The 21,030-nt window shown below is 61.9% G+C and overlaps 7 protein-coding genes across 7 annotated transcripts; 3 read left to right on the top strand and 4 right to left on the bottom strand.

The window, feature by feature from the left end:
• Nucleotides 1-166: 166 nt before the first annotated feature.
• On the bottom strand, nt 167-568 carry COLE_04863 (uncharacterized protein; the record flags this gene model as incomplete). Its single annotated transcript, XM_018419637.2, has 1 exon — nt 167-568. The coding sequence occupies one exon, from the start codon at nt 566-568 to the stop codon at nt 167-169; it is 402 nt and encodes a 133-aa protein (XP_018280824.1).
• Nucleotides 569-3,654: 3,086 nt separating this feature from the next.
• Nucleotides 3,655-5,606, top strand: COLE_04862 (uncharacterized protein; the record flags this gene model as incomplete). Its single annotated transcript, XM_018426465.2, has 3 exons — nt 3,655-4,342; nt 4,380-4,989; nt 5,036-5,606. The coding sequence occupies 3 exons, from the start codon at nt 3,655-3,657 to the stop codon at nt 5,604-5,606; spliced, it is 1,869 nt and encodes a 622-aa protein (XP_018280825.1).
• Nucleotides 5,607-7,916: 2,310 nt separating this feature from the next.
• Nucleotides 7,917-8,815, top strand: COLE_04861 (uncharacterized protein; the record flags this gene model as incomplete). The annotated part of the gene is made up of 2 exons (XM_018420725.2): nt 7,917-8,046; nt 8,082-8,815. 2 exons carry the CDS (start codon nt 7,917-7,919, stop codon nt 8,813-8,815), a joined length of 864 nt encoding a protein of 287 aa, XP_018280826.1.
• Nucleotides 8,816-9,106: 291 nt separating this feature from the next.
• Nucleotides 9,107-10,879, bottom strand: COLE_04860 (uncharacterized protein; the record flags this gene model as incomplete). The annotated part of the gene is made up of 1 exon (XM_018422408.2): nt 9,107-10,879. One exon carries the CDS (start codon nt 10,877-10,879, stop codon nt 9,107-9,109), a length of 1,773 nt encoding a protein of 590 aa, XP_018280827.1.
• Nucleotides 10,880-11,201: 322 nt separating this feature from the next.
• COLE_04859 (uncharacterized protein) lies at nt 11,202-14,934 on the top strand (the record flags this gene model as incomplete). Its single annotated transcript, XM_018420726.2, has 4 exons — nt 11,202-11,317; nt 11,405-11,486; nt 11,551-14,620; nt 14,708-14,934. The coding sequence occupies 4 exons, from the start codon at nt 11,202-11,204 to the stop codon at nt 14,932-14,934; spliced, it is 3,495 nt and encodes a 1,164-aa protein (XP_018280828.1).
• Nucleotides 14,935-15,148: 214 nt separating this feature from the next.
• On the bottom strand, nt 15,149-15,997 carry COLE_04858 (uncharacterized protein; the record flags this gene model as incomplete). Its single annotated transcript, XM_018422409.2, has 1 exon — nt 15,149-15,997. One exon carries the CDS (start codon nt 15,995-15,997, stop codon nt 15,149-15,151), a length of 849 nt encoding a protein of 282 aa, XP_018280829.1.
• A 227-nt stretch (nt 15,998-16,224) lies between these two features.
• On the bottom strand, nt 16,225-19,489 carry COLE_04857 (uncharacterized protein; the record flags this gene model as incomplete). The annotated part of the gene is made up of 5 exons (XM_018426466.2): nt 16,225-18,554; nt 18,601-18,671; nt 18,719-18,926; nt 19,058-19,175; nt 19,211-19,489. 5 exons carry the CDS (start codon nt 19,487-19,489, stop codon nt 16,225-16,227), a joined length of 3,006 nt encoding a protein of 1,001 aa, XP_018280830.1.
• Nucleotides 19,490-21,030: the final 1,541 nt, after the last annotated feature.

The following is a 21,030-nucleotide window of genomic DNA, read 5'->3' as shown; positions in this document are numbered from 1 at the left end:
TCCGGCGAGCGGCGAGCGGCGAGTAGAGCAATTAGCCATGTGTGAGGCCTGGGGGCTTCCAAAACCGGGCATTCGCGCACCCGCGCGACCTCGCGACCCCGCCAACCCCGATCTCTGTATCTCGGCTACTGCTGCTCTTCCCGAGCCTCCTCCCTGACACCAGACTTTACTCGATATCCACGATGGTACTATAGACGCTCTGCCCGTCTATCCCGTCTAATCCCTCTGCACCGTTCGAGCATCGGCCATTCTCGTCCCCACCTGCCCAATCAGGCGGATGCGGCGCGAGGCGTTCACGGGACCGCAGTAGCGGGCAGCGGTCAGTCGGACCACCAGTCCGCCCCCATGTCCCCGCGTTCACCACTCTACGTCCACTGCAAATCCGATGCGCGAGATGGAATGTGTGCTGATAGCCAGCAGCCAGAGGGGCATGAGCATGGCACTTAGCCAACAGCGCGCAGTCCCTGTACATCCTCACGCAAGCACAGAGTGACGCTGGCCCGGGCGCAGGCGTACTGTACAGGCGCACGGCGCAGCGCCTAGCGCGTACCGGCGGAGATGCAGGCATACAGGCGTGTAGGCGTAATAAGGTTCACCTCGTGCCATGTATAATGAGGATTCCGCTCGGTGCATGTGAGTGGCGCTCCTTTGGTGCGGCCCCACGGCGTGGTACATTGGCACATTGACGTAGAGAGCGAACTAAGGATCGCGCGAGGGATCGCGAGCATGCGAGCAGGACGCGTTTTTTGGGTGGCACCCATGCCAGGGTGATCCTCCAGGTGGCCAGGTGGGATCCGATCATGACCGATCAGAGTGGGGCGAGGAAGCGTTTGAGGGTTCTCCCAGGCACCCGGCGAGATCTGGCTTGTGTGTGTGTGGTATGGGGTAACATGTAACATCGGCGCCGAGGGCGGTGAGGGCGGCGGCGGGCGGCGGGCGGCGGGCGGCGGGCAAGTGGAGGCAGGCGGTGGGGGCGGAAGATCACGGGGACGACGTCGGAAGGCGCGGAAGGGCTATTACTCTCTGCTTCTCTTACTGCGCAGACTGCGGTGATGGCTGATGGACGAGACGCTCCGGTCTTTCGGGCATAGGTGCCTGCGCCCGGATCGTCCTCGCCCCTTGCACGCCCTCTGCCCTGGCCGTGTGATCGCGTGTCATCCGCAGCCCCCCACACACAAACGGCACGCGCAGAGCACACAGAGTGGCTTTTTTTTTTTTCTCTTTGGGTCGCGTCGCGCAGTGACAAGGCGTCAGCTTCAAGCGCGTCAGGAGGCGCAACCAGCGCGAATTGCGAAACAATCATAGCATCGAGCATCATAGATCCCAATGAACCAGGCCATTCAAGAGCTCCTTCATGTTGACACGTTGACAGCGAGCGTCTCTTTGGCTACCACAGCTACCACATTCACCGCGCCGCCCCAAGCTATCCTACTCAACTCCTGCCCACATGCATGATTATCTCCATCTGCTAAACACGCGCATCCCTCCCTGTTGGCCCGTCGCATAACCGCCCTGCTCGTCGAATGCGCCCTCGCCAACATTCCTAGCGTTCGGACACTAGACTCTCCATAATCCGGCCCCCGACCAGCCCGCGATCCAGCAACAACAGCGGGCCACAACGCGTATACACGCCACACCCGTATCCCCAACCTCGCCTCGCCGCCTCTGGTTGTGGCGTGTCCGCCATGCCGCCACCTGATGCATCTGACCGCCGGCAAAAAGCTTCTGCCTCGATCAGCCCGACAGACCAAGCCACACCCACGGTCCTCCCACAACCACCGCGCCTCACCCGCCTCCCCCGCCTCCTGGTTCCAGTTGTTCGAGTCCTCATGTTCCTCTTGGGCCCCTGCCCACCCGCGCCTCCCGGCCGCACCGCGCCCTCCTCGTCTACTCCTAGTTGCTGGACGCTCGTACGCTCGTACGCTAGACAACCAAGCTGCCTCAGATCCTCCAGACCTGGCCCTCGAGCCCTCGACATTCCTCACAACGTCACTGGCAACGACGAGCTCGGGCCGTCACACAAAGATCAAGCCTCAACAACCGTTTGGCTAGGTAGCTAGGTATCCACCTCGAGTCCCAATAGCTCAGTCCTGCCTCTCCTCTGCTGCCTCCTCTGATATGTTCTTGGGCGTCCCACCCACCTCTGTGTCGCAGTGGGAGGCCTCTCTGTTGCGTGGATTGTCGGGCCCTCTTCTCCTAACCCAGTCGCCACGTTCATTTCCCATAATCTTTTATCCTCATCTGTCAACAGGTCAACAGGTCAACAGTTGACCCAGCTCGACGCAGCCGAGGAGCCCCTGCCTTTCGTTTAAAGCCGACCCAGTTCGAGACGTTCCTTGCTCATTCCTCATCCCCTCATTCCTCTTCCTGGATCCCGGCTTCCCGTCGACCATCATCATCCTCTTGTGCTCGACACCTCTTGACACATCTCACCTCCCGAAAGACATCCAGTAGCTCGACACTGCACTATCCTCTTCATTCTAAAAGACATTCCTCATCACCCTAGATTCCCATCCTCTCCGACAACGTCGCCTGTCAGCTGTCAGCGTCCTAGCCTCACTCGTCTCCGTCGAGCCCAAGTCCAAACAGCACCTGACTCTCAACAACCGCTCCTCTCCCGATCTCCCTGCTTCCTGCTCAACGCCACGGTGAGTTACGACTCAGCACGTCTCTTCAGCACTCGACGTTTGCGACCCACAGTCCTAACGAGCAGCGGTTTCCCCCTCTCCCACATAAGCGACATCGTTCTCAGAGTCCAACCTCTCCGACCTGGCGCTGTCACCACCACATACCCCTTGTGAGTCATCGTGTCGGTGCATAACGGAATGCTCCTGCGCGCGCGACCCAGCGCTCACCTTGAGAGTGCACAGAGAAAGCATCTGTGCTCAAACTCTCGACACATTCCTCTCCCCTTCCCCTACGCTCCGTGCCCCGCCAGTCACCTGACCTGGCGTTTCTGCTGCCATCGTCAACCTGCTTGACATCGCCGTCGCTGCAATTCATATCTCGCTTCGCGAGGTGCCACATTCAGCCTACACCGCCATCCAACAGCCCTGGTGCCTGAGCCAACCACTGGGTTCCAGTCCGAAAATTCGGGTAAGTCCAGTGGGATCTCATGTTTGCATGTATTGGCTAACACTTTCCTCTTCCCACTTTGCTCGTCTCTGGAAACAACTCTCTTCGTTCACCGTGTTACCCCTCTCGCAATGTCCGGTCGTCCTCTTACTGTCTCTCCACCTGGGTGCCACTCGCCATACTTTGTCCCAATGCTCAACTCGCTTGAACTGGACTTCCTCGCACCGGCTCGGCGTCCACGTCCCAGCGTCCTTACCTTAATCGTCTGTATTGCTGACGACATCCAAGGCGTTCCAAGAATTGCTCAACGCCACCTTCAACATGTCTCACAATCAAGGTTACTTCCCTCATGACCCGGCCTACTGGAACCACGTTCCACCTAGCCCTGTGGAAGCCACGGGTCAACACTCACAGGGTCACTCTCCCACTGCCGCCTCGTATCAAGGCCATGGTCATGCCGTTGCTTCGCAGTCTTTCTCCCCCGCGGCTTTCGACGTCCAGTATCATGCGCCCACTCGGAGGGAGCAGCCTTATCATCCTACGTTCCATGGTGTCCCGCCTTCTCTTCCCGCCCTCAACATGCCTCCACTCGGTCCCAGAGCAGCTCCTGTCAACATGCGATTCCCTCAGCATATGGCTCTGGAACACGCCCCGATGACCCCGAGCTATTGGCAGGTAACCTCGCAGACTATAGTTACCCCGGGCCTCCCTCAGACTCCACAGACGGGCACCACGTCCGTGTTCGAGCTGCCCCCAACCCCCGGAGATCTCGTCAGCGGCCCTCAGCACGAGTCACATCTCAACACACCTTATAATGCCGCTCTGATGTCGCGCGCCAACTCGCACTCGTCCGGAGCGTCGTCGCCCAATGGAAGCCCATACTACACGCCGACGTCGATACAGGACAGCGACTATTTCAACCGCGGCATTCCAACCGCAACGGGAGGTCACTACTCCCACGGCGTCGCTCCTACTGATTTTGGGCCTTCTGGACCTATGTCGGGTACCATCAACCTTTCCCACATTCAGGACAGCAGACATGCCATCAAGTTCCGGTCGACGAAAAGCGTGACGGAGTCTGAGCCCGGCACCCCAGCCCCTAGCATCCACTCGAGTCCCGTGCGCGTTAAGACAGAGTACCCCTCGCCCCAGTCCAATCAATCGTCGTCACCAGCCGTCAGCGTTTCCTCTCACCTGCACTCGTCTCCCCCTCGTCTGAGCCAGTCTGGTTCTGCAAGCGCGAGGGATGCTCCCAGCTCCACCCCTGGTACGTCGGCGTCATCACTATCTCAACTAACAGCCAGAGCTCTCCTCGTCGCGGACCACACAGAGCCCCAACTTCCGGAGTAACTCGGTTGAAGATGAAGACGACTACGTCACGCAGGACGACGGCGATGACGATGACTTCCGCCCGATTTCGGCGCAGCGCAAGAAGAAGAAGAAGGGCAGCCCTCGCCGCCGCCGCAACACGGCGACTTCCACCCGGCGTGTTGTGTCCGTGGTACGCGCGCAGCCGGCCGACTCGAACAAGCTGAGCGGCAACCTGTCTCGCGCCGCTTTCCTGAAGAGGTATCCCAGGCTGCCGTTCGAGTTCCCTCTCCTCTACTATGCTCTTCTTCCCGACATGACTCTCGACGACGCGGCCGCCCCCAAAATCGGCACCATCCCGAGCTCCGTAACGCCCCTCCAGAAGTGCAGCATCCTGCAGGACTTTTACGGACGTGGCAAGCGTCTCATTCGTCAGCTGGATGAGTTTTCCTACCTCGTCAAGCCGCGCACCAGTGGCAGCCGTACCAACGAGCCACTCTGGACCGAGATCCCCAAGCCCTACTCGCGTGCCCTCGTTTTCGTTCGTCGCAAGGTCGTCGAAAGGACGGAGAACTACAAGTACACGCGCCGCGACCTGCTCAAGAAGTGAGCTGCATCTGCCCCACGGAGGAGCTCATCGCTAATCTCGCAGGACCATCAAACGCTGTTGCCCTGCCGAGGACCCACGGTGCATCGAGAACGGCATGATCCACTGGGATCGCGAGAGCGGCAACAACGACCCTGCGGGAGACCTCGCCCGGCGCGGAATAATCATGGGGTTAGGCATGGGAAACTCATCTCCCCCGCATCCCACTCAGAACATAAACACCGGCCACCACGACCTCCGGCCCGCTGTTTCACGCTCGTCGCTGCGCGTGCCCCCTAGCCCGCTCACTATCGTCCCGCTCACGCCGCCTCCGAGCTACTCCGCGTCGTCGCTCACCCCCGAGAGCGCCGGCACCCACTACCACACTGTGCCCTCGACGCCCGTCTCGGCCGTGACGCCTGAGGGCGTGCTCCTCCCGCTTCCGTTCAGCCGGCTCGCGCTGTCGGAATCAAACTTCCTCCCCGAGCTCCCTGCCGCTGGAGTGAACTCGGTGCTTCCCTCCCCGTCGGCTTTGGGCCTCTCTCAGCACCGCCAGGCGAGCTACGGCAACGTCAGACGGACCCACTCGCGCTCATACTCGTCTGACTCGGACCACTCCTCCTCCAGCATCGAGTAGGGTGTCTGTCCCCAGCAGGACCATACAGTCCGGATTCGATCCGGACCTTATACAACCCGGCCAGGACTGGACTCTTGGCCATGTGCACACGCTAGAACAGTTGGGCTTTTAGACTAATCTCCTGGAGCTTTGCCTCCGTATATCAATGCCGCGCGTGCGTGCTCGTCAGTTTCGTCTGTGATGTATTGGTTAAGGTTTACAGGCGCTCCGGTAAAGTTAGTAATCGCCATCGATTGCAGTGCAGCTGGGGACGATGGATCCAACGTCGTAGGACATCCGACATCTGGTGCGATTGGCATTCTGGCAACAGTGGGCCATCGGTTTAGCCGGATATAAGCACACGTCTAATACATCCTCGCATGATAGCCTTATCTCTGCCGATCTCGCCTGATCCCACCTTCCCCCTCCCCACTCCCCTTCCCTCTCTGCATCTCGCATTCCCCTCCCCTCTGTCATGGTATGCATAGTGACGAATGCATTGCATACAAGACTCTAGTATACAACAAAGACCAAATGGGCCAGGCACTACACGTGGCGGGTGGGGGCGTGGTCGGCTGACCAAGCGGGCGTGGGGGAGCCATACAGGTGGCGAGGTGCGAGCGCCGCTGCGGCTGCGGCTGCGGCTGCGGCTGGCGTAGCACAGTGACTGAAGACTAGCGACTTAGCGGCGGGAGCGGGAGGCAGCGTTCGCGTTCGCGTTCGCGGCGGCGGCGACGGCGCCGGGGCTGGGCGAGCGGTCGAGCGCACGCCGCTCCGAGCCCGCGCGGTAGGCCGCGTACAGCGAGTGCACGAGGTCGGCGAACTGGGGGCACGGGTGGGCGCTGGGCGGCGTGGTGCCGGTGCGCGGGGACCGGCCGCGCTCGACAGCGGCGGGGACGGCGATGGGGGCGGTGGATGGCATTGTGGGGAGTGGGGGTGTGTGGGGCGGGGATTAGGCTGAGAGCCGAGGTATGTGGGGTCGGGGTATCCGACTGCGGAGACTGCGGAGATGCGAGGGCGGTGGGTGGGTGATGGAGGAGAGTGTGGTGAGAGCGGCGATGGAGAGCTCGGTGACTTGTGGAAGAGGATGAGGGGAGTGCGGGAGATGCTTGCAGCTTATAAGGAGTGATGAGGAGGCCATGAGCCGATGAGATGGGGATTGTTCTATTGTTGTCTATTGTTCGCCATGATGGAACCCATGCGTCAGCCATGGGAGCTATTTGCCTCAATTCGATCAATTCCTCACTTGTGCTGACATGCTATCACCTCCTGATGGCGAGGCTCTCAGGGTCCACTCCTCCCACCGTCTCCCTCGTCAAAGGTCACCGCACCGCCGCTTTCCCCGCTCCCGCGCGATCCCGCGGATGGTGCCGGCCTTCTTGATCTCTTTCATCTCTCAAGTGGCCTTATCCCAGCACCCCGTCCGCAAGAATTCACTCAGTCCGAAGCTAAGATTATACAATGCAATAATGCGATAGGGGGTTATGCATCCTTGTGGACAATGCCAAGCACTCTGTACAGATTACGCGCTGGGCCAGTCGTGGGCAACATATCTCGTGGATGATCACGAGTACGCTGCGTGGGATCACGACACCCGTGGCAGGCACGGCCAAGTGTCGTCTTATCGAATTTCCCACCTGATCTAATAATCTAATGACTGCCCAAAGCCTCTCCACGCCATGACACGTCCGAGCGACATGCAGCACCCCAATTCCCTTGGATATCGACCGACAGCTCTGACGGCCGATCCGCATGTGGACCCGAGCGGAGTGGTGCTGAGCAACGCTGCAATGGGAAGAGAGGGAATGGTCAGCAAGAAGCGCCGGAGCTTGGCAGACGGCGGTGGAAGATGCAAGCACGGTGCAAAGCAGGGTAAGGACAATCGGGGTCGCGTCGGGGCGGCATCATCCTCCCTTCAGGAGGCACATAGTCTTGTCAGCGGCTGGAGTGAGAGGCCAATGGAGCTCTGCGGGATTGTCAGCGGCGCGAAGACTGGAATCGAAAGAATCCCGAGCGCGCGTCGGCGTTCGGGGAACGAGTAGGAGCTGCCTCATAGTTGCTGACAGCTGGATAAGCATCATGGGGTTGGTAGCCTTTGCAGGGGTCTGCTGGGAGAGGGAGAGTGGGGGGCGGAAGCAAATGTTCAGCCCCCCTTCACCCGGCGGCTTTGGCGCAAATGAGTGGCGTGATGAGTCAGAGCTTCAGAGCCTTCCTCCACTGCGACTCACCAATTCTCGAGTGCCTTCTCCACACTTCTCTCATCTCCATCTCATCAACAACTCCCCTCCAGTCCTCGCTCCTACACCCTTTCTTGCCCAAAACGCTAGCAGTATGACATCCGGCGCTGTCGTCGTCATCGGCTCGCTTGAGCGCGCCGACGACTACCAGCGAGTCCTCACCGAGCTCAAGAGCTCCGGTGCTAATGTCACTGGCGAGATGCTCGACCGCATTCTGGACAACGGTTCGTCAAACCACCCACACCTCCGCTGACAGCAGCCACGACGCTCCCCCCACCCCCGCTGAGCCTGCACATCGTCGTGCCGCTCCCCCTCTCGCCCGCACTTTTGACTGCCGTCCCTGCGTCATCAACCGTCCACGTCCACCTTCCCCCTGGGCCGCCCGAGGTTGCAACGGCACTGCAAGCAACTCTTTCGCAGCGGGGCTTCATCTCCAACCCCACATCCTCCTCTGCGTCAGTGCTGGCCTTCAGCGCGCCGCAGGCTTCCTCCTCTGCCCTCCCCATCTCGCGCCCTCTGGCGCTCAAGCGACGCAGTGATAAGGCCTCCAAGGCTGCCCTTTGGGCTCTCGAGTCGGCGCCGATGGCCGACGGCGGCGTTTCCCTCCTCACACCCGAGGACCGTGCCCGTCCCGAGTGCATCTTCCCTGCGGCGGACGGCAAGAAGGTCAAGCGCCGCCGCGCGTGCAAGGACTGCACGTGCGGCCTCGCCGAGCTTGAGAAGGAGGAGGACGACCGCGCAGCCGCCGCCGTTAAAGAGGCACAGGCATTCTTCCTCGAGGGCGATGACGACATCCCAGCCCATGTGCGCAGCGCCACTGCCGGCGTCGAAGGCGTATGGCCCGTCGATCGCCGCGCAGAGGCCAAGAAGACGAGCTCGTGCAACTCTTGCTACCTTGGCGACGCATTCCGCTGTGCAAGCTGCCCATACCTCGGCCTGCCGCCCTTCAAGCCGGGTGAGAAGGTGCAGCTGAGCATTGGAGATGATCTCTGACCTGTTTCTTTGTTGTAGCCGCCGGGCACTCCATGGCTTTGGCGTGTAGTGTACCATTAAAAAGCGTAAGCGCGCACCGCACATTGATCGAGCATGCACAGGATGTTGGGCGCGTCGTGCGGAGGTGGCCGTGGCTTATGCAGCTCATCGTTCACCAACTGACGACGTGACATCATTGCGAAAAGACTTTCTTCTTCAGTTGTCACATTACAACATGGTCATGGCTATGGCTACGTGGCTGCCTCCACGGCAGCCAGTCGTGTTATATATCCCGTGTCAATCTCCTTCACTCTACCCCCGTCTACCTTCGCTTATACCCAAGAGGTACCGCGTGGCGCCGACGACGAGCATGTCGTCGCGTCGCTCCTTGGCGATCGAGTGGAACACGAGGCGGGCTATGACCTCGCCGACGCCCACAACAATAGCCACGGCAATAAGGAGAATGATGATCCATGTGATGCGGTGGTTGGCGCGCTGGTCAATGTAGTCGTGGATGATGTCGAGCAGATCGCCCACAACCGCGAGGCGGTCATTGAGCACCTGCACTCGCGGCTCAATCTCGAGGTACTGGTTGATAGCCTCGTACAGGGGATACAGCGAAGCATCGGACCAGAAAATGTCGGGCGTGTCCAGCACGCCGCCGATGAGATTAACGTCCATGCGCAACTTGAACAGCCTGCCCGTCATCTGCAGCGCCTCCTTGCGGTCGAGATTGAGGTGGCCTGTCGTCGCGAGCTCCTTGGGGAAGAGCGAGGTCATCTCAAGCGAGTTCTGCAGCTTGGCCTCGTACACGCTCAGCTTTGTGCTCTGCGCAATCGCGTGCGCGAGCGACAGCTTGAACAGGTGCGAACGGCTCTTGAACGTAAACATGTCGTTGTAGATGCGCGGACTCTCCGCATCAGGGTCGTACTCGTAATGGAACTCTTCGATCTCCCAGTCATCTTCCGCAGAGGGTACCTGCCATACGCCCGCATTCCGTATGTCCTCCATGATACTCGTCTCCTCGCCGGGCGCAAAGCCGAAAAAAACGCTCACGCCATAGTTGAAGAACACAGCTTCCGCGACTGGGTGCTTGTACCCTGTGGATCTGCGGCGCATGCGCGGCGGCGGGCGGATCTGTGGCACCTCAACGGGCGGGTGCTCGTCTGCGAACGCGTCCCCGAACGAGTTTGCTGTGGTCGCCACGGGAGGCTCGTCTTTGGGCGGGGAGCGCACGGGTTCGGGGAGACTGATGGGCTCGCCGCGCTCCACCGCAATTCCGTCCAAGCTGATGCTGTGCGTGGCGACCGGCGACGGCGGCGAGCGGGAGAGAATGTACTCGCTCGGGTCGGCGCCCGTCACCGGCTCGTCCGCCTCGACGGGAAAGTACTCGTCATCATACCCCTGTTCCTCGGCCTGCGTCATGCGCTCCAACATGCTCACTCCGCCCGGCGACTTGACGGCGGGCGACGATCGCACGCGGTTCGTCGCACCATACCCCGGCAACAGCGGGAGGTTGTACACCGCATACACGCAGTCATCGAAGACGCGGACGACGCCAACCCCGTGCTCGCGTTTCAAAAATGCCTGTAACAGCTTGAGGCGGTACCCCTCGGCGGTGTCGTACGCGATGAGGCGGCTGAAGCCGGAATCGTTGCGCTCGCGCTTTGTCATCTTCTCCGCCTCCGAGCGCTCGTCGGTGCGCTGCGGGGCAGTGACGGAGGACGAGCGCGGGCGCGACAAATTTGTATCGGACGCGGAGCGGGGCAGCGGCGCAAGCTGCGGGTCCTCGGGAAGCAGGACGTGCTTCTCGCTCGTCTTGGACGTGCGCACCGGAAGCGACTGCTTCGCCTGCCGCGCCGGCGTGCCCTGTCCCAGCGGGGAGGGGATGCGTGGCGCCGATAGATTGCGGAGATGGGCCGGGAGGGGCGCTGGTCCACCCGGCGTCTTCTGCCGCAGCGTCGAGGCGGTCCGCGCTATTCCGGGCAGCGTGCCCGCGCTGCGGCGCGTCGCGGCGACAGCGGGGGAAGCCGTGGGCGGCTTGGGGCCGGTATTCAAGCGAGCGTGCCCCTGCGGTCTTGACATGTTGAGAAGGTAGTTGCAGCTTCGAGATGGAGGTCACCTTTGGCGTCATAGAGCGGATGGATCGACGTTATTTGGTCCCGCCTGTAGGTGGCTGGCGTCACGTTTCGCTGTTCGGTTGCACGCACCTTCCCTGGGTGAGCCACGGCTACGGCTTCCAAGTCGTCTGTCTGCATTCATCCCGACATCACACTCGTCCATCTCTCATCTCGCATCTCCCATCTCAACTCGTGTGCAGCAACATCCCCCTACATCTAGAATCCGCCCCAGATCAGCCTGATCTTTACCTGTGCACGCGAGAACTACCCCTAACCCTCCGCCCACGATGGCCTACGTCGCAGTCGTCAAGGCGCTCTACGACTATACGGCCCAGGACACAGAGGACGAGCTTTCGTTCTCCGAGGACCAAATCCTCTACATTGTCGAAAAGGGCGATGACGAGTGAGTGGCTCTCTTCGCCCGCATCGCTACAGCGCTGACCCGTGCCCCCTCCCTCGGCCATCCGACCCGAACATGATTCACATCCAGTTGGTGGAAGGCCAAGCTCAAGGAGGAGGATGGTGGGCAGGACGGGCCTGTGGGCCTGATCCCCTGCACCTACGTCGAGGAGGTGAGTGTGACAATGGTGGCGAGGATCGCGGTCGCTGCTGTGATGGGTTATGCTGAACGCCCAGATGCCCCCCATGAACCAAACGAGATCCATGTACGCCTACGAGTCGACGTCGCCCGAGGAGCTCTCGATGGACGAGGAGGCGACGCTGTATGTTTACGCGGTCGAGGACGAGTGGCTGCTTGTGCGCGTCGAGGGTGGTGGCGATAAGCTGGGCTTTGTGCCGCGCAACTACTGCGAGGAGATCGACGCTTCAGCCAGCGTCGCCGTCGCTGGCGCCGAGGAGAGTGCGGATGCCGTCGAGGCCCAGCGCCGCGAAGAGGAGGAAGCAGCGCACGCACGTGAGCTCGCCGAGCACCAGCGCCAGCTCCGCCTCAAGGACAAAGTCGAGACATGGTCCGTGGCCGAGATGGAGGGCAGCCGGAAGAAGAACGGCACCCTGGGCGTCGGTAACGGCGCCATCTTCTTTGCTTCCGAGGCCGACAAGAGTCCCGTCAAGCAACACCCGATCACCGCACTCCGACAAGTCGAGCCCCAGTCAGACAAGGTGCTCGTGCTGAGCCTGGCTGGGGTTCAGCCCACCATGGTTCTCCACACGGGCAGCGCCAAGGTGTCCAAGGAGATCATTGCGAAGCTCGAGCAGAGCAAGGAGGCGGCCGGCGAGGCGCTGCAGGTCACGCACGACGTGGACGAAGCGCCTCAGCAGCCCCCATCCGAGGACGAGGCGCCAGTGGCCCCACCGCCGACGAAACAGGTACGATGGGCCGAAGAGACGCCCGCGTCCCCACAATCGCCTGTGCGCCCGCCGTCTGCCGGCGCTGGTGGTGCTGAGCAGTGCGTCGTCCTATACGACTTCGAGGCCGGTGGCGACGACGAGCTCACTGTCGCTGAGGGTGAAACGCTCACCGTTGTCGAGAAGGAGGACGAGTGGTGGCTCGTGCGCAATCAGCGGGGCGCGGAGGGTGTTGTTCCAGCCCAGTACGTGGAGGTGACGGCCGGCCGTGCCCCTGTTACGCCTGCGGTCGACCCTGCCGCGGAGCGTCGCGCTGCTGAGGCGCTGGCGGCTCAGGCTGCGGCTGCTGCCGAGGCTCAGCGCAGGGAGGAGGCGCAGCGCAAGGAGGAGGAGCGCCGTGCGATCGAGGAGGCGGCCGTGCGGCGGGCCGAGCAGGAGGCCGCGGATCACGAGCTCGCCCAGCAAATCGAGGCTGAGGAGCGCGCCAAGCGGCAGCAGGTTGACCGACGCGCACGCGAGGAAGTGCAGCGGAGGCGTGACGCCGAGGCTGCGTCTAGGCGGGAGGCGGCACGCGGCGCTGAGCCACCGAAGGTCACCTCGCGCGGGGGTGGCGACGCTGCGGCCGCCGCTCGCAACCTTCCAAGCGGGAAGGCTAAGGCTGCACCAGCCAAGCCGAGCGACCCCTCGCGGCCGAAGCCGAACCCAGCACGCACGCGCGTGTGGAGCGACCGCACGGGGCAGTTCAAGGTCGAGGCCGAGTTCTTGGGTATGAACGGCAACAAGCTGCGATTGCACAAGCTGAACGGCGTGATCATTGAGGTCCCAATGGAGAAGATGTCTCCCGACGACGCCCACATGATCAAGCGCTATCTCGCGCGCAAGGAGCGGCAGGCGTCTGCAGTCGAGGACGACGACGTTCCTCTGGGGCAGGCGGTGCGCAAGCCGAGCGCGACGATCAGCCAAGAGTCGAGCGCGCGCGCCGAGGCGCAGCAGCGCCGCGCCCCACGCAAGTCCACCTTTGACTGGTTCGCGTTCTTCCTCGACGCCGGGTGCGGGATGGACGACTGCACGCGCTACGCGGCGAACTTCGACCGCGATAGGATCGACGAGACTATTCTGCCAGAGCTGGACGCGAGCACGCTGCGCTCGCTCGGCCTGCGCGAGGGCGACGTCATCCGTGTCAGCAAGGTCATCAAGGGGCGGTATGCCAAGAAGTCGCCTGAGCAGCAGGCGCAACTGAGCGCTGATGAGGAGTACGCGCGCAAGCTGCAGGAGCATGAGGACAGCGGCGGCAAGGGTCCGGCACCTGTTCCGCCCCCCGGCCTCTTCACTAAGCCGGACGGCAAGTTGGCGAACAACACGCGCCGTGGCCGTCCTGAGCGCCGCAACACGCTCACGTCCAACACAGTCGACACGGCGGCACTCGGCGCGGTCAGTGAGCAGTTGACCAAGGTGTCCCTCACCCCGATGGAACCCACGAAGTCGCCGTCCGTTGCGACGCCGCCCGAGAAGAAGGAGGAGAAGAAGGAGGAGCCGCCCAAGACGCTGCTTACGGGCTTTGACGACGACGCATGGGAGATCAAGCCTCCCACGAAGACGTCCAAACCCACGTCTCCCGCCCCAGCCGCGCCGCCCAAGACGGTGAGCCCGGCGCCCAAGCCCAACGGCACCGACGCGCTCCTGGCCCAGATCAGCAGCATGCGGCCCGCGAGCACCGACCCGCCCCGCGGAGGCAACTTCGACGTTCTCGCCGAGCTTCCCTCTCCACAGAGCGTGCAGGCGCAGCAGCGCACGGGCTCCGTTTCGGCTCCGCCAGGACGACCCGGCATGTCTTCTCTCCCTCCACCTTCGAGCTATGGCCTCGGCGCGCAAAACACGTCGGCACCGATGTCGCAGCTCCAGCAGCCGCAGCAGCAGATGTCTCAACAGCAGATGCAGCAGATGCCGGACATGAACGCGCCTCGCGGCCCTCTCGCGCCCGTGCGCGCCAACGAGGGTCTGCTCAACCCCCTTCAGCCCGCCGTCACGGGCATGTTCGTGCCGACGCATCCTACGGGCTTCCAGCAGCCCATAGGCATGCAGGCAACGGGCATGTCCAACATGTCGGGCGGCATGGGGATGGGCGGCGGCATGGGCGGCGGCATGGGCGGCGGCATGGGCGGCGGCATGCTTTCGCCTGGTGGGTACCAGCAGCCCATCCAGCCCGCGTACACGGGCCTGCCGTCATATCAGCAGCCGCAGCAGAACACGAGCTTTAACGCCATCGCCAACCTCCCTCCACCGCAGATTCCGCAGCCGACAGGTGTTGGCGGCGGCGACAAGTTTGCGCCGTCCAACATCTTCAGCGCGATGAAGCGGACCGACTTTGGCAAGAGCGAGGAGGCGAACCCACAGAGTGCGAGTGAGTAGGCGCGGGGGGTGGGGTGCTTCTAGAAGCCCCCGCTGATTCGCAAAGAGGAGATGAGTTCCGACAAGTCGCTGACTGCAGACAAATATGACGCGCTCCGACCCCTCACGACGGGCTACAACGGCGCACCGGGCATGTTCCCGCAGAACACGGGCATGCCGATGCAGATGCAGGGCACTGGAATGCCCGGCATGATGGGCGGCGGCATGATGCCCGGGCAGGGCATGTACCCGCAGGCGACGGGATACAACCCCCAGATGATGGGGCAGTACGGGCAATACGGGCAGGGAGGATATGGCCAGTACTAGGCGAGTGCGTTGTCGTACGGGATGTGAGGAGATGGGATGATTCTGATCGCTAGGATCGACTCGGCCGTGTAGACGCGAATACCTGGCTAGACTTATGAGCAGTATGCAAGCATGATATGGCGGTGTAGCACGGGCAGGGGTGGCGCGGTCAGGTGTGATGCCCTCATGAACACCACAGTATGGATATGTATATGTGTACAACATCTCTAGACTACTAATCTGCAAACTCTACTGCGGCGAGCAACCACACGCTTCCATCCTCGTCCACCCACCCCATCCCCTCACGCATGACTGCGTCATCTAGGGCCGTCTTGGCGCGGCTCCCGCTCCACCCTGCAGCCTTGGCGACGTCGAACGCGTCCAGCCGGCCGCGCGGCACAGAATCTGCGGCAAGCACGAGGAGCATGCTCTGGTCTGTATCGAGCTCTCGCGGCACGCTGCGCACGAACGTCACCCCGCCCGCAACATGCACGCTGTACCCGGCCCGGAGGGGTGCAAGGAGGTCGAGGGCGCGCCGGATATCGTCCGGCGTGATATCGCCGCTTGCGCGCTTGAACGGGCGCAACAGCGCCGACGGCGCCGACCCTGCTCCTGCTCCTGCTCCTGCTCGCGCCGGCGCTGGCGCGGACGCCATACTCGTTGGCGCAGTCGTAAGCGGCGCACCCCGCCGCATCGCCTCCACCCGCGCGATCAGCTCCCCCATCTCAATGACGCCGCCGTTCGCCTCGCGCGTCGACACACACACGTCCACGACTTGCAGGGCGAGCTCGGCCGCCCACTCCCCGAGGCCGAGGGACGCCCACCACGCCGGCCGCCCCGTGCCGGCGAGGGGATCGATGCCGAGCGCGGCACACATCTTCTGGAACTGGTGCCGGAACGCGGGGTCCGCGCGGATGTCGGCGCGGTGTGCGGCGGTGAAAGATACCAAGGAGTCGCGGAAGGACGCGAGCTGCGTCTCGAGCGCGGCGAGTTGCGTCGCGGACAACGACGAGGAGAGGGAGGCGTACGACGACGCCGTGGCGGTGTGCCGCGAGAGGCCGGAGATGCCGGCGCCTTTGCGCATCGCGAGTATCGAGTAGTAGTGTTGAGGAGAGGACCGATGACGATCTCGGTGTTCAGCGAGAACGGAGATCACGTGACCAGGACGCAGTATCATGCGGGTTTCCGGCTGCGGGATGGTCATCTCACTGCTTGGCTCACGTGTCATGGCAAAGATAGACAAGTATGACCAGCCCCAGTCCACCCCCTTTGACACCCTCACTAATGCAGATACGGTCTACTACTACTACCCTATGCCTCGACCTTGTCCTTGTACATCTTCGTGGCCGCCGCGACCGCCTCGTCAACCTTGTCGAGGTTGGAACCCACACCCGTCGCGCTCTCGGGCTTGCCGCCGCCCTTACCCCCAAGAACCTTGGACACCTCGGCGAGCCAGAGCTTGCAGTCGAACGCCTTGGACACGGATGCCTTGGGGAGCGCGTTGGTGTGCGCGACCTTGCCGGCAGCCTTGTCCGTGCTGATGATGTACGCCGCCTTGCCGGCCTTGGTCGCCGCGGCGGTGCCCGCCTGCAGGACCTTGGGGTTGGAGCCGAGGTCGAACGCGCCGACGAAGACGTTCTCGTTCGGGTTCTCGGCGAAGTACTTGGCGACCGCGTCGGTCAGGACCTTCTGGTCCGTCGCCATCTGCGCCTTCTGCGCCGCCGCGAGCTCCTGCGACAGCTTGGCGTGGCGCTCGGACAAGCGGTGCTTGGTGAGCAGCGCGACGCCGCCCTGGTCCAGCTCGGGGATGTAGGGCTTGAGCGCGGCCTCGCGCTCCTTGCCCTCGAGCTGCGCGATGCGCTCGAGCTTCTTCTCAAACTCGGCGCCCTTGCGCTGCACCTCCGCGGCCTCGTGGCCCGTCACCGCGACGATACGGCGGATACCCTTGGCGATCGAGCCCTCCTCGATGATGACAAAGTCCTTGATCTCGTCCGTCTTCCGGACGTGCGTGCCGCCGCAGAACTCGATCGACGACTCGGCCCACTTGGGGTTCGACAGGTCCTTCTCGACCTCGTTCAGGTCAAACTCGATCGAAACGACGCGGACGGGGTCCGGGTACCGCTCGCCGAAAACCGCGCGCAACCCAGGGATCTGGCGGGCGATCTCAAGAGGCAGCTCCTTCGAGTAGACTGGCGACGCCTTCTTAATCCACTCGTTGCAAATGGCCTCCACCTTGCCGAGCTCAGCCGGGGAGATGGACTTGTTGTGCGAAAAGTCGAAGCGGAGACGGTTGGGCGCAACGAGCGAACCCTTCTGGTCGACGTCGCCAGGGAGGACCTGGCGGAGCGCAAAGTTGAGGATGTGAGTACCAGTGTGGTTGTTGCGCAAGGGCCAGCGGCGGAGCTCGTCGTAGTTGGCGATCACGTCGTCGTCGACCTTGAGCTCGCCCTCGGACAGCGTGCCGACGTGCAGCACGTAGCCGTTGTACACCTGCACATCCTCGACCTTGAACTCGGCCTCGCCGTCGATAGCAATCACACCCGTGTCGTACTCCTGACCACCCGACTCTGCGTAAAAGTTGGTCTTGTCGAGAAGGATACCAAAGGCCTCGCCCTCAGACAGCTCCTTCGTAGACTTGACAAACTTGCCGTTCTGGTAGATCGCCTTGATCTTGGCCTGAACGTCGCCGCGCTCGTACTTTGCGTCGTCGTTGGTCTTGGGCACGGCGTCGTTGGCCTCCAGCGCACCGAGGTCGTGGACGTCAAGCTTGACACCGCCCGCGGCCGCCTTCTTGGAGCCAGCCTTGGACGCCTCGAGCGACTTGAGACGAGCCTCCTCGAACGCCTTCTCGTCGATCTTGAGGCCACGCTCCTCAGCCATGATCTGAGTAAGGTCGACGGGGAAGCCGTAAGTGTCGTACAGACGCCAAGTGTCAACACCCTGCAGCGTCTTGGTGCCGTCCGCAAGCGCCGCCTCAGCGTACTTGTTGAACAGCACCTCGCCGCGCTTGAGAGTTCTTGCGAACGACTGCTCCTCCTCATCGAGGATCTCCTTGAGCTCGGGCACCTTCTTGGTCACCTCGGGGAAGATCTCCTTGAGGGTGTCGACGGTGGTGTCGACAAGCGAAGAGAAGAACTGGCCGATCTCGACGTTGAACTTGTTGCTCGCGTAACGCACTCCGCGGCGGAGGATACGACGGAGAACGTAACCACGACCATCCTTGTCGGGGACACCGCCATCCGAGATGGCGATGGTGAGGGTACGGATGTGGTCCGCAATGACACGGTACGCGGTGTCGATCTCGCCCTCGTCCTCGGCGCCGAGCTTGCCCTGGTACTCGCGCGCACCGGTGAGCTCCTGGATCTTCTTGAAGATCGGGGTGAACACATCCGTGTCGTAGTTGGAACGGACGTTGTGGAGGACCGACACAAGGCGCTCGAAACCCATACCAGTGTCGATGTGCTTCGCCGGCAGGGGGCGGAGGTCGCCGTTGGTCTCACGGTTGTACTGGATGAAAACGTTGTTCCAGATCTCGAGGACATCCGGGTCGTCCATGTTGACGAGGTGCGCGGCCTCGCGCCCGCCGATGCGGTCGAAGTGGATCTCAGAGCAGGGTCCACAGGGGCCGGTGGCGCCCATCTCTGACAGTTAGCTCGACCTTATGCTCGAAGCAAGACGGCGACTCACCCCAGAAGTTGTCCTTGGCGTTTCCGGGGAGAATGTGGTTCTCGGGGACACCCATGTCCCGCCAGATCTGCCTGCACGCGTCAGCTGATCCCGGAGTGATGTAGCAGCAGCTACTTACTTGGCCTCAAGGTCGGGCTCCAGGCCCTGCGCAGCGTCGCCCTCAAAATAAGTGACGTAGAGGCGGTCCTTGGGGAGGCCGTAGACGCGAGTCAGAAGGTCCCACGCCATGGTGATAGCACCAAGCTTAAAGTAGTTGCCAAATGACCAGTTGCCAAGCATCTCGAAGAAGGTGTGGTGGTATGTGTCCTTACCGACGTCGTCGAGGTCTGGTATCAGTGACTGCTCGGGCATGTCCGAGACGCGCCCACGCCAAAGCGCGCTAAACGCCACAAAATGGCCACTTGCTCCTCTGAGGAGAGTTGCCAGCTCGCCTCTGGCCCCCAGGCGAGACACCTACCATTATGCTTGCCACCTGCGCGGATGCACTTCTGAGAGTTGACGGCGCGGATGAGCTTGGACAGGTCCGACTTGGGGTCGGCAGTTCCGAGGAACAGAGGCTTGTACTGGTTCATGCCCTTTGCATCAGCTGACTCTTATCAGTGGGACGCACGGCATTGGCGAAGAGGAGCGTGTCGTCGTCAAAGGGGATTGCGCCACTCGAGGGCCAGAAAGTATGCTCAAATCCGGGGCACTGGACAAAATAGTCGATGAAAGTCTGGCGGACCTTGGACGCCGGCCAGTCTTCAGGCGAGGGCCACTTTGCGGGCGGCGAGGCCGGGATGTCGGGTTTGGAGTTGGCCATCGACATGGTGGGGCGGAGGGGTAGTAAGAAGGTGTGGGTGGAGCGAAGAGGGGTCGTCAGAGGACGAAGGGCGCGGGCAAAGAGCATACACTGCTCCTGGAAAAAGACCTCGCGGGGTAGAGGAGGTGTGAGTGAGGTGGAGATAAGGGAGAGAGTGGGTGGCGAAGAGGGAGCTTTTGAATGTTTGGGAGTTGTGAGGACGAGTTATAAAGTCTGGGATGGGGTCGAGGACTGGATTCTGGAGGCTGCGTGCGATGCTCCATATGCTCCGGCCTACCTCCGGCCATTTTCCCTCTGAATCTGGTCGGTCCAAGATCGGAAGCTAGTGGCGATTCAAGCCATTCACCAAATCACCAATTGCACCAATCTCGACTCGATCTGAAACACACGCGACTCGCACGTGATAATAAAACGTGGGGATCGCGTGAGGGCGACAATCCAAACTAACAGTTTTAACAGGCCACATGTGCATCGCTGAATGTCGCGTCGCGTGCGTCGTCAACCCTCGATGGATCGATGTACCACATGCCTCTTGCGGGGCGCACAGAGCGTCCGTGCGACAGGGATGCAGGGTATCAGAGTCCATCGGCCTGGAGGATTACAGGCTAGGAGACTCGGACATGTGCACTGACCGCCCAGTGTCTGGGCGCATGACGCCGCGCCGTGCGCGCCATGGCGCCTCGCTTCCGGTGTCGTTTTGTGCTCGCAGCGATCAGTGCGCATCTCACCCACAAGTGGCAGTTGTAGCGATGCGAGACCGAGGCGAGCTGATGGTCGGCGTGGCCGGCTGCGTCCAAGAAGAACTCTGACAATTTGTGCGTTGCTGGTGTGTAGAACTGCCTTCTCTTCTGGGTGGATGGGTGGATGGGTCGATGGGTCGATGGACCGGGCGGACCGGTTGTCCACAGCACCATTAGTTCTACAAATGCCACACGATGGAAACAAGGGAGATGGGCTGAGACAGAGATGGGGCGAGATGCTCGCTGATCGCTGATCAATCACCGACCACACTTTCTCCTGCCCTGCCACCTGCGTCGCAAGTGGAAAGAGCAATGCACGACCACTCGTTGTACTGTAGGCCGTACTACTCTGTGTCATCGCCTCGGTGTCATTTGCGACCAGAATTCCGCTCCATGATCAGCTGGACAGCATGGAAAGCATGGGCAGGAAGCAGGAAGCACGTAGGGTACTATTGCTGCTGCATCTTGTCTGCCTTCCAGTTCCATGTACTGTACTAAACCATGGACCACGCGCCGGGCGACGCGACGACACGCGTAGGATCTCAACTGCCGAGCCACCCGGATCAATCTTCCCGGGTCCCCCTGTCGGTTGACCCTCGCCCATCCCCTCTGGCGCGCACTTCAGCGCCCATCCACTGGGGATGACTGGATTCCTGGGCAAGAACGCACGGGATGCCATGTGAGACGGGAGGAGAAGATGCCGTATTCTTTTCCGAACTGTTGGGTCTTGACACTGCACACAACATGCACGATATTGTGCAGTAGCAGCATGGAGACGTCGCGACGTCGACATGCTGCAATCCTCACTCTGTTCAATATGCTCAGAGATGTATAGAGGGCATCGAGCTATGTCGCATATCCATAGTGTGAGATCTGTTTGCTTCTGAA

This window comes from Cutaneotrichosporon oleaginosum (genome assembly GCF_008065305.1).
Source record: "Cutaneotrichosporon oleaginosum strain ATCC 20508 chromosome Unknown ATCC20508_contig04, whole genome shotgun sequence".
Classification (NCBI taxonomy): domain Eukaryota; kingdom Fungi; phylum Basidiomycota; class Tremellomycetes; order Trichosporonales; family Trichosporonaceae; genus Cutaneotrichosporon; species Cutaneotrichosporon oleaginosum.
This window is presented reverse-complemented; position numbering and strand designations above follow the sequence as displayed.